This window comes from Malaclemys terrapin, chromosome 8 (genome assembly GCF_027887155.1).
Source record: "Malaclemys terrapin pileata isolate rMalTer1 chromosome 8, rMalTer1.hap1, whole genome shotgun sequence".
Taxonomy (NCBI): Eukaryota; Metazoa; Chordata; order Testudines; family Emydidae; genus Malaclemys; species Malaclemys terrapin.
In genome coordinates, this window is record NC_071512.1 from 1,950,839 (window position 1) to 1,963,261 (window position 12,423).

At 48.5% G+C, this 12,423-nt stretch overlaps 1 protein-coding gene across 1 annotated transcript; it reads left to right on the plus strand.

Moving 5' to 3' along the window:
- The first annotated feature begins 791 nt into the window (after positions 1-791).
- On the plus strand, positions 792-6,359 carry LOC128841876 (ovomucoid-like). Its single transcript, XM_054037378.1, has 4 exons — positions 792-849; positions 3,873-3,895; positions 5,922-6,037; positions 6,278-6,359. Exons 1-4 carry the CDS (start codon positions 792-794, stop codon positions 6,357-6,359), a joined length of 279 nt encoding a protein of 92 aa, XP_053893353.1.
- Positions 6,360-12,423: the final 6,064 nt, after the last annotated feature.

The window sequence follows — 12,423 nt, forward strand, 5'->3', positions numbered from 1 at the left end:
TTGCTCTCAGCTCCTTGCGAGGGCGCCCAGCACCGTGCAGGGCTGGGCCCCAAGTCAACACTGGGCTAAACCTGTGCATGGGGATCTCCAGGTGCCCAATCAACTCCTGAGTCACCCCATCACTGCAGCTGCCGCAGGGCGCACAGCCGGGGAAAGGGACAGAACCAAGATCCTGGAATCTCACGACATTGGAAACGGCTTCTTGGGGTCACAGGCCGGTGGAATGAGTTAGACCAGCCCTCTAGCGCCTCTAAACTAAGCCAGGCACCGGCTCCGGGCAGAATACTTGCAAGATCAGGACAGCATGGCAGTCGCTTACGGTCAGCTTTGCCCCCACTGCTGCAACCTACTGCAGAGTCTGGCTGAAAGAGGCTGGTAACACGGTAAATGTCAGGTGCTCGGTTGGGTCAGTGCCTTTAACGTGCAGCATGAGAAATATGTTCTGCACTCGCAGTCATGACAAACAGGCATAGCCAGGTTTGGGTGCCCATGTCCCCATGGTGAGCACTCAACCCACATAACTATGCCATTATTCACTAAATCAAGGGTGTGACTTGTAACCTCCTCCAACTTATCCTGGAAACTTCTTGTGGAGGAAACATTGTTTACACTTTCACATTCCCCTCAAGAGCTTTGCTTCCGGTTGCCGGAGTTGTGAGTGACTATTTAGGATGATGTCACAATGAAGGTGGGTTCTCCGACACCATATATATAGCGGGGCTCTGTCGGTGGGGTTTACTGAGGGAGCGGAGCACCAAGAGCCCAGTGCAGACCAGACAGCCACGTCTGCCATGAAGATAACAGGGGCTGTTCTGCTCTTCGCTCTGGCACTTTGCTGCTTCTACTCAGGTGAGTCACTTTTGCTGTAACCTGTGCTGAGCCCTGCTCTGATACCTCTGCCCCCTGAAAGGTCGGGGCCAGCCTCACTCTGATCTATACAGGGATTCACACATCCCCACAGTGGCTGATTCCAGGAGCTCTAACCTCCCTGACGGATCCCAGAGCTCGGAAGGGCTGTTCCCAGGGTTCTCTCTGAGCTGGGATATCACTGACTCTGCCAGAAACTGAGGCAGCTCTAAAGATTCACCCCTAGAAACCAAACATCCATGGAATCCCCTTTCTTTTTGAATTGCTTCTCGTCTACGGTTCTCGTTGTTTTCTGATTATTTTGTTGAGGTTGAGGTGGTTGGCAGTAAAATTCTTGATCCAGTTGCTTAAATAATTTTAATTCCTGTCATTGTTTATTATGAAACTCCACAAGAGGCCATAAGGCACGGTACGGTGACCAGATGTTCCGATTTTATAGGGACAATCCCAATATTCGGGGCTTATTCTTACATAGGCACCTATTTCCCCTCCCCTTCCCCCGATTTTTCACACTTTTTATCTAGTCACCTTACCATCAGGAGTCAAAAATTCCCTCCCGGGATCAGACCAGGCACCCAACTACTCAATCTCTGTTTCCAACACTAGCCTATGCCAGTGTATTTAGAGCCATGTACAAGGCTCTCGGCAGTTCTGAGAGAAGCTTCCCACAGCAAAAATTTCTTCTTACCTTGTTGCTTCATGCCCTGAATTAATTCAATTCAACGATACTTTATTAGCATGACAAGCTCTATGGCATTGCCAAAGGAGAAATTGGAAGATTTAGATCCTCTCCAAACACTTTCTTTTTTTGGTTAAATCCCTACCTTGTAATGCTGAATGATCCCGTTATCCAGAGCTCCTTAATACAGATAATCTTCACTTGGGGGGCTGATATCTTAGTCAATTGGATACAGGTTCATTAACAAACAGTCAGACCTGTTCTGAATGAAACATCTCATTAGAATTGAGTAATTGCTGATGTAATTCTGTGCTATGGCTTAACTCGGAAGAGACACTCAAATAATGGAGAGAGAGAGAGAGAGAGAGAGTCAAAAGCTGCTGAGGTTTTACTGGCTGCCCGTGAGATCCTGGATCCTGCAAAACAGCTGCTGAGACACAACCGTTAGTGTTCTGGTATTTTTCAGGCAGTGTCAATGAATGGACCAGACAGCCTGTTGTGGGGTACATGGCCGAGTGTGCAGTGTTATGTTCACACCATCCAAATGGATGTTAGAGTAAAATGTAAAACTCTCTCAGGGTATTATGGAGGTGGCCACTAACAGCTATTTCTTCAGCTCAAGTGGCAGGGGCCTGTGTTTCAGAAGCTAAAAGATGAGACCGTCATGTGGGCATTGTTTTATTATAGGTGGCTTAAGACAACCACGATCCCACTACATGGGTGAATTGTTCCCCCTGAAACTCCAAAGAAAGAAAGAAAGACATTTCTTTGCATTTTTATGATTAAGTCTTGTTGACAGCATGAATATTTTCTGAAGCCTTTCACTGAATTGAGTGGATAGATACAATGGATGTTAGAGTAAAATGTAAAACTCTCTTTCTGTATCCTTGCAATATAATACGACATGATTTCTCAGAATCCAGAACCTTAATGTACAAGAACCCAAAACACAGAGAGAGACAAAGCAGGCTGCTCCCGAGGGCAGTGAGGCACAATTCAATCCCTGTTGCTCTAGGTTGGCTTTTTGAAAATTAACTCCTGAAGACCCAGATCATAAGTTTCCCATCAGAGCCCCTAATGAGCAGGACCAAGAAGCAGAACCAGGAAACCCCTCACACTTACAGAGAGATCAAGAAACAACAAAGACAAACTGGAGTCCAATGTCAGAAGCCAGCACCAGGGCAGCATAGGAAAACTGAATGACAGAAAAGTGGCTGTGGTATGAAATGCCTTTGAAATGCAGAACTCCATAAAAGGTGTTTTAAAGCAAAGCTGTTAACCACTTTTGTTGTGGATAGTTTGGGGTCTAATCCTGCTACCACTGATGTCAATGGACATTTTTTGGCCTCTGTTGGCTGGATGTAGTCTTGAAAGAACATCAGGGTATTATGGAGGTGGCGACTAACAGCTGTTTCTTCAGCTCAAGTGGCAGGGGCCTGTGTTTCAGAAGCTAAAAGATGAGACCATCATGTGGGCATTGTTTTATTATAGGTGGCTTAAGACAACCACGATCCCACTACATGGGTGAATTGTTCCCCCTGAAACTCCAAAGAAAGAAAGAAAGACATTTCTTTGCATTTTTATGATTAAGTCTTGTTGACAGCATGAATATTTTCTGAAGCCTTTCACTGAATTGAGTGGATAGATACAATGTTACCCTTCATCCAGAAGGAGAAGGGTTAAAACAAATAGCACTGAGATCTTCTCAGAAGTTCCTGGAAAAGTAGGAAACTCCCCACTTCCCCCAAAGGCAAGGGTGAGGTCCTGTAGAGGAGACACCTCCTGTCACGGAGTGTGGGGGAATCAGGGCCCTGTACCCCCACTTCCTGCGATTCACCGGGACTCTCAGCCAGCCAGTAAAACGGAAGGTTTATTGGCCAACAGGAACACAGTTCCAAGCAGGGCTTGTAGGTACACCCAGGACCCCTCAGTCAGGTCCTTCTGGGGGGCAGGGAGCTTAGACCCCAGTCCTGGGGCTCCCTCCAATTCCCCAGCCAGCTCCCAACTGAAACTCTCCAGCACCTCCTCTGCCTTTGTCTCTTTCCCAGGCCAGGAGGCCACCTGATCTCTTTGTTCTCCAACACCTTCAGTTGGCACCTGTGCAGGGGAGGGGCCCAGGCCATCAGTTGCCAGGAGACAGTGCCGGTCATTCTCTGTGCAGACACCATCACACTGGCCCTCTCGGGCTCTGCAGGTGATCCCCCCACCAAGATAGTAGAAGTAAAGAGAGAGACTTGGTCAGAACTAGGGACATGGATAACCCCAGCACCAGAATGGGAGAGAGAATCTGAAAGAGTCTCATTCTGTCTGTTTTATTTTGTTCCAGATGCTGCTGGCCAGGCTGGTATGGTAAGTCGAACTCTCCCTGTTCATTAATAGTCACTTTCCCCAGTCTCTGGTTTGTAGCATCACAGGGACCACGATCTCTGGGTTAGAAACATGCTAGAACTGATGACTCAGAGCAGAAGTAGACTGTACCCAGTGCCCTAGCCAGGGGAGAGTGAATCTCTGGGGCTGAGAACCCCTGGGTACGTCTACACTGGAACAAAAGATCCAGCGCCCCGCCATGGCTGGACCGGATCAGCTGACTCGAGCTTGGGGGGCGTGGGCTGCAGGGCTCAAAATGGCTGTGTAGATGTTCGGGCTCGGGGACCCTCCCCCCTCGTGGGGTACCAAACCTCAGGCTCCAGCCCAAGCCCGAATGTCTACACAGCAATTGCACAGCCCGAGCCCACGTCAGCTGAGCGGAGCTAGCCAGGGGTGTCTCACTGCTGAGTAGACGTAAGCCATGGGGTCAGGGGGATGGATTCCCTACGCTATTGTACAGGTCCGTCTGTGATGGGCCTGGGGGAGACACAGGGAGCAACTGAGACAGAGCAGAGGAGGGGACGGTGTGACAAGAGCATGAGGTTTTTGATTTATGAGCATCTGCTGCCTGTGGAGATTCTCTTTCACTCACATTCTATATGATGCAGGTTCAGAAGCATCTCTTAGACCAGGGTGTGACAGTCTGTACCCCTATGTTCACCCCTTTTACAAGATTATGATACCTTTTTTAGAAAGTATGCCTTGTGAGGTATCTTTGAACACTCATCATGTGCTGAACATTATTGTCCTGTTAAATCTGTGAGGCAACATTGTATGTAAAGTTATAAGATTCTACTCTATAAGACATGTACCCAGTCTGGGGAAACAGCTATAAACCAGAGACAAAAGACAAACTGACACCTCAGCCAGGTCTCAACATAATCAAAGGGACCCTCACATGGTTACATGGCCATTCTTTGGCAGGAAAAAAGTTGTGAGCGAGAAATTTACTTGTTGGAAAATGAACAGCTGGAGGTTCCCATCCCCACAAACTTTCTGTCGCATGAATCCCAGCTGTAGATGATGCTCAAAGAAGAGGGGAAAATATAAGAATGGGGAACAAACGCCCCAAGTTACTTCTCCCTTTCTCTCTGCCCACAACATCACCAATACCTGAAGGACAAGGAAAGTAACACGGGACTGGGGGAGGGGTCCTGGTGGAAAGGACAGCCAGTAAGACTGCTGAAGCATTTGGTGAGAGAGACCTTTTGCTTTGAATTCACTTAGCTTGATAAGTCAGGCATTAGTGGCGTTTTGCTTTTATTTTCTTGTAGCCAATTCTGACTTTGATGCCTCATTACTTGTAATCACTTAAAATCTATCTTTCTGTAGATAAGAAACTTGTTTTATTGTTTTATCTAAAGCAGTGTGTTTGGATTGAAGGGTTTGGAAAACTCCATTTGAAACAACAGGATTTGTGCATTTCATTTTCTATTAATAAAATGACAGACTTCATATGAGCTTGTATTGTCCAGTAGGGTGCTGGGCACTACAAGACGCACATTTCTGGGGCAGAGTCTGGGACTGGAAGTTTGCTGGTGTTTCCCTGCAGTGTAATTCAAGAGTGGCCGGCCAAAGCACTCATGCCGTACAGCTCAGAGTAATTTACATGCTGGAGGCTGTGGGTGAGCAGGAATAGGAGTGGTTGCTTTCCTAGCAAAGCAGTGTAAAAGGGCACACAGCTGTTCATCAGTCCAGCTTGTACCCTGGGTAATGTCAGATTAGCATCTGATGCCTACGGAGATGCCCCTTCGCTCACACACCATGTGCTGTGGGTTCAGAAACGTCTCTTACACCAGGGAGACAGGTTCGGCTCCTCCTGGCAGCGAGAGGGGAATTGGGGAGTCGGTTCATCAGAACGTCAGTGGAGACAAGGGACAGGAGTAGGTACTGCGAGCTCCCAGGGGCAGGGAGTGTCCCTCCCTCTCTGTTCAGAGGCGAGTGGGGTGTCGGGGCACCACTGAAATGCAGACAATAACTCTAATAGCAATACTAATGTTCTTTGTAGGGTTTCTGCAGTGAGTTCAAGGAGCCTCCAGAAGTCTGCACCCAGCAGTATGACCCTGTTTGTGGCACTGACGGCAGAACATACAGCAACAAATGCTACTTTTGCAAAGCAGTCTAGTAAGTAACAGAATAAATGACCCATTAACAAAAACTAAAATACAATTGTGAGGTAATTCTAGTCCCTGCCTGCACCCATGTCTTTACCTCCTAGATGCTGGGTCGACTTCCTCAGTGTAATTTTTCCTGTCAGCAAATAAGCTCTGGTTAATGTCACATACTGGGGCCTTGACAGATGTTTTGTTCTCGTTGTCCATAAGGTTGCAGCCCTGAGTTCTGTGTCTCTGTCTTTCCCTCCAGTGAAAACCTTGGAAGTCTTTGCTTTGAGCATTATGGAGAATGCAAGTCGCACGATGAGGCCAAGCAAAAAGATGACCTTTAGCATTTAGTTCCCACTAACAGATCCCTGCACGGAGTCCCGTTCTCGTCTCATCCACCAGTTCCAGGCCGCTAAGAGCATCGCTGACTCCCCACCTGTTTGTGCAATAAAGCAAAGTGAGCAGAATTCGTTACCCCTGTGGTTTTTTCCCCCTTTCCAAGGAAGGACTCTGCTCTCCCGTGTCTCACACAGGCTCTTCCCAGCTTACAGACCGGAGTTAATGAGAACACAAAGTGCAGTAACCAGTCACAGGCATTCAGGGAGCCACAGACTGGCAAGTATTATATCACCTCCTGCCATGGCTTTTCCTACAAGAGAAATCAATACACAACCCCAGACACGTTCTTATTATTTTATTATTTATTATTATGTTCCCTGTATCTGACTCCCTTCCAGACCTGAGTGTTCTCCATGGCCCAGATCATGAGACCGTGAGCAAAGTCCATGTAAAAGAGCTTTGCCTGGTGTAACGAGGCTGCCTCTGGCGGGACACAACTGAGAGTATCAATTCAGGACAAATTGCTTAGAGCATGCCAGTCACAGCCCAAAGCTGGGGTTCCTTTACTATTAAGGCACCAAACCAGCCAAACAGAGAGGACTTCAGTCTCGCCCCACTGGATAACTAGAAGTCATATAAGCAATTCCCTCAGATTTCCCAGTATCACCACCAGGGCCACTTGTTATGGGGACGAATGGTTATGAAAACCAAGTATCAGAGGGGTAGCCGTGTTAGTCTGAATCTGTAAAAAGCAACAGAGGGTCCTGTGGCACCTTTAAGACTAACAGAAGTACTGGGAGCATAAGCTTTCGTGGGTAAGAACCTCACTTCTTCAGATGCAAGTAATGGAAATCTCCAGAGGCAGGTATAAATCAGTATGGAGATAATGAGGTTAGTTCAATCAGGGAGGGTGAGGTGCTCTGCTAGCAGTTGAGGTGTGAACACCAAGGGAGGAGAAACTGCTTCTGTAGTTGGATAGCCATTCACAGTCTTTGTTTAATCCTGATCTAATGGTGTCAAATTTGCAAATGAACTGGAGCTCAGCAGTTTCTCTTTGGAGTCTGGTCCTGAAGTTTTTTTGCTGTAAGATGGCTACCTTTACATCTGCTATTGTGTGGCCAGGGAAACCAATACCCCAGTAAAATTAAAAAGGTTCTCCCGATCCCAAAGGACCAAGCTCCAGACCCAGGTCAATATACAAGTCAGATTTTACCCACAAATCACGCTGTTGCCAATCCTTTAGAATCTAAAATCTAAAGGTTTATTCATAAAAAGAAAGAAATATAGATGAGATCTAGAACTGGTTCAATGGAATCAATTCCATACAATAATGGCAAAGTTCTTGGTTCAGGCTTGTAGCAGTGATGGAATAAACTGCAGGTTCAAATCAAGTCTCTGGAACATCCACAGCTGGGATAGGTCATTCAGTCTTTTGTTCAGAGCTTCAGTTTGTAGCAAGGTTACCCCAGAGGTTAGAAGCAGGATTGAAGACAGAATGGAGGGGTTTCCAGGGCCTTTTATAGCCTCTGCCATGTGGAAGGACACCCTTTTGTTCTTAGTGTGGAAAATCACAGCAGCAAGATGGGGTTTGGAGTCACTTGGGGAAGTCACATGTCCATGCATGACTCGGTTCTTTACGGGAAAGCAGCCATTGCTCACATGCTAATTTGAACATTCCCAGGAAGACTTCTCATGTGGATTGGAGTCTCCCAAGGTTCATTGTCAGTTAAGTGTTTCTTGATTGGACACTTAATCTGAAGAGTCCCTTCTCAATAAGCTGGCCAAATGCTTCACTGGTGCTACTTAGAATCAAACACATTGAGATACAAGTAAATAGCCAATATTTATAACTTCAAATACAAAAATGATACATGCATACAGATAGCATAATTATAACCAGCACATCATAACCTTTTCATAGACACCTTAATGGACCTCCTTTGTACAAGATTTGGTGCAATGATAGGACCTTGGTTGCAACAATGATCTATGCAGTCACAGTTCATGTCAATAACGTCACACCAAGGGATTGGAGGGGATGGGATCCCCAACCCAGACATAGGGCCCAGGGCTAATTGTCAGGGTGGGAGGTGTAAAGGACTTGTGGGAATGTGGATCCATGCCGTGCGCCACACCCTACACACCAATAAACCCTTGATCCTTCCGATACACACACATACCCGCCCCCCAGAGACCCATGAGCTGCACAGTCCGTCCGTCTCCTCCATGGCACACAGGGGACTGCGGAGTCCCTCTGACTGGGGCCGAGCTGCGCTGATGCCCTGTGCAGCAGACCAACAACCTGCCACATTTGGCTCTTCACGTGTTTGGAAGCTGCCTCACTTCTGGGCTGCCCTGGGGGAGCCTGACCGATCTCTGACCATGCTGATGCTTGCTGTAAGCCAGCGCCCTGTCCCAGTGACTCGGGAGCGTCTGGGAGCGGGGAGACGCCAGAGACAAAGAACGGGGAGGTTGGTACAAAGGGGCACCCCGAAATGACTCGAGCTAGCGAACAGGAGCGGCTAACAGGGGAGCTTAGTGAGAGAGTTTACAGGGGGAGTGGGAGTGTGGGGGACTAGATACACGTTACATTCCTTAAACTCCTTTAAACTTAAACCCAAAACACCCCCTGATACAAACAAAACTGCTTAACAAAATGTTTGTGTTATGACAAGGAGTAAATAACACTTCCTTATTTGCTTTCTCCACACCTGTAAAGCAGTCGTGTCAGTACAGGAATAAACAGCCCATCAATCAACACAAAAAACATAGAAAGTTGTGCAGGAACTCAGGTTCATGGCCATTCTCACCGGTATTTAGACCCAAGGAACAATTTGTTTTTTTCTATAATTTCAAAATGTTTCATTTTGATTTTGACCTTTTAAAAAAACTGTTTTAAAATATGTGGTAATGAAATAAAGGAAGTTTCGAAATGAAAAGTCATTTCTAAATGAAAAATCGCAACTCATCATTTTGACAGCATTGATAGTGCTTTTTCCATTTCTTTTTCCAAAAAGAAATGTCATGTATACATTTCCTTATTGAAAGCCATTTCGTCAAAATGTTTCTGACCAGTCTGTAGCCCACGTAGCAACTGTCTGACTCTCACTTCTCACAGGTAGGCCCAAGAGCGCAGCGTTAATTCATCCCTGTAATGGGGACCTTTGCAGATGTTTTGACCTCTTTGCCCTCGAAGAATCTAGCGCTGAGTCAGTTCTGTATCTCTGCCTTTCCTGGTAGGGCGAGGTGGGAATCTTGGCTTTGAGCATGGCGGAGAATGCTGAGTTCTCCATGGGACCGAGCGCTGGGAGGAAGCTAAATCCATTTTGCTTTCACGTTCCACCAACAGATCCATGCGTGGAGACAAGTTCTCTGCTCATCCTCCATTTCGGGGGTGGCCCCCCTGTTAGTACCTGTCTCGCTCCATCTGCTTGGTCAGTAGAATACACACAGCTGAATTCTTTCCCTGTCTGGATTTCCCCTGGCCAAGGAACGGACGCTGCTCTCCAGTGTCACATCAGCTCTTAGCAGAGAGTTCTTGTGTGGCCAGGCCAGAGAATAGAAGGTGCAATAGCAGGACCAGGAACGACAGCCCCAGGTATTATTGTACCTCCTCCTCCCCCCTATCTCCTTTCCTTTCAGAGAACTGCACATGCAAACACCCGGTACGTGTCCTGCACCCCTCTCCTCTCAGACTCTGAGACCCCTCCTCCCGATATTACTATACTTAATAATGATAATGCTAAGCAGCACTCACCTACATTTGCCAGGGGTGTTTCTTGCTGATTATTGCAGCATTCAGCAACTCCCAGTCTTGCTGTACAGAGATGAAAGGGGCTGTAGGTGACCCTTCTCCCCCGACCACAGGCCCTGTGCTGGAGGGACTATGGGGCTTTGACCCGGCCAGGTGCTGAACTGGGCTGTCACAGGGCCGGTGACGAGTCAGCAGGCTCATCCCCGTATTTTCAATGGTGCAAGTCCTGGAGCCAAGAGCAAAGCCAGAGTTCAAGGGCTTTGCCTGGGGCAGAGGGGAGGAGGAATCCCCAGCCCAGAAGCAGAGCCCGGCGACCCCAGACAGTTACCCAGTGCCCAGCTGCTCCTGCGTTTGGGAGCGGAGAAGGGAACATCCCACCACTTCCCCCATGTACAGGCCCACTGTGCCATAGCCCACAGCGACCCCACATCCCTCCCGATCCCTGCGGCAGAGACCTGTACCCTGACCCCAGCCATGATCTCCCTGGTGCACAAGGGGCGGAGGGGTCCCTCCGCATGGGATCTGTGCTGCCTTCCTGCCCCATGCAGCACAGCCTCTGCTCGTCCCGTTCCTCTGGATCCCACCAGACCTATCCGCTGCCGTAGTTCGGGGCTGCCTGAGGGAGCTCGCCCTGTGCCCATTAACATATGGACATGGGGCTACTGGCTGCACACTGGTGCCACATGGCTGCTTCCCCTCCCTCCTGGCCCAGATCGAATTTCCAAGCTGCTTTTACAAAGAGATTGGCAGGGGCTTGAGGGACACGGCGCATGGACCCTGGAATATGCCGGTTTCTGGTGCAGGACAGCAAAGATGAATGTGACTGGGACGCAAGGTGGCAGTTCTCGGCAACCAACAGAGCCCCAGACACACCTGATCGAATGTAAATAACCTGCCTTCCTCTGCAGGTGCGACACGATTTACAAAGGCTGACTTTGAACTCACCCGTGTATGTCAGGGCAGTTTAACCTTCCCCACTAATATTTATTGCAGTCCCCAAAGGGCATTTGATACAGACGCATTCTTGTCCAACTTATGACTTACGAGGGAATGACGATTCACTGTACTGGTTTGTAGCCTCAGTGACCATTTTGAGAGGGATTTCATAATCCAGTTGGAGAGCCCAACCTCTTGTCTATATATATGAGGTCTCCTCCCTTGGGCTGCATTGGGAGAGCATCTGCAGAACTCAGCACTAACAGACTCCAGCAGACCCACGACCCACGTCCACCATGAAGCCAGCAGCTGTCATTGTGTTCCTCGCTCTGGGGCTCTTCTCCAGCTTTCAGGGTGAGTAACTTTTGCTGCAGCCTGTACAGAGCTCTGTGTCTGACCCTCTAACCTTCAGCCGGGGCTCGACTGTTAAAGACCAGCCGAGCACCAGCTGTGGACGTTTAGGTGTCATAAGCGGGGAAGTGGCTCATGGCAGAAAAAGACATTTCCTTTGGAAAGATGTTACTGAGGGGCCATTATGGGCTTTCCCCAAACCCCACTCTGGGAACTCCAAACAATCGCGCCTGCAGTTAATTGTAGGCCCAGTGATGATATTTCAGGTCAGACTGTCCGTGCATTACACTCAATGTTTCTATTTGTCACAACAATTCGATGAGGGAGCAGGAAACCTTTCCATGACCCAGTTGCTGGTTAGGAAGCTGGATGCATTGTCCTAGGCAAAGATGAATGTTGTTAACTGATTTCCCTCTGACATTTCCCTTAGTTGTATTGTTTGTGTCTGTGTTTTCTTCCAGATGCTGTCGGCGATGGTGGTCAGGTGAGTCTAAGTCTCACTGTGAATCAATTGTCACTTGTCCCGATCCCTGGTATGTAGCATCATGGCGGCCAGGAGCTCTGGGTTCGAAACACGCTGGAACTCATGAGTCAATGTGGGAGCAGACTCTCCCCCAGGCTCTAGTGAGGGGAGAGCGAATCCCTGGGGCTGAGATGCCATGTGGTCTGAGTGATGGACTCCATACGCTATTGGACAGGACACCATCTGTGATGGGCCTGGGGGAGTCACAAAAAGCAACTCAGAGACAGAAGGGGCAGGGGACGGTATGACAAGAGCATGAAATTTTTCATATTTGAGGATCTGCTGCCTGCGCAGACGCCCCTTTGCTCAGACACCTTGTGATGCGGGTTCGGAAGAGTCTCGTGGACCAGGGAGACGGGCTCGGCTCCTCCAGGCAGTGAAAGGGGAATTGGGAAGTGAGTGCTTCAGAACCACAGTCGAAAGAGACAAGGGACAGGATAAGATAGTGTGAGCCTGGGGGTAGGAGGGGGGTGACTGTCCCTTCCTCTGTGTTCACAGCACACCC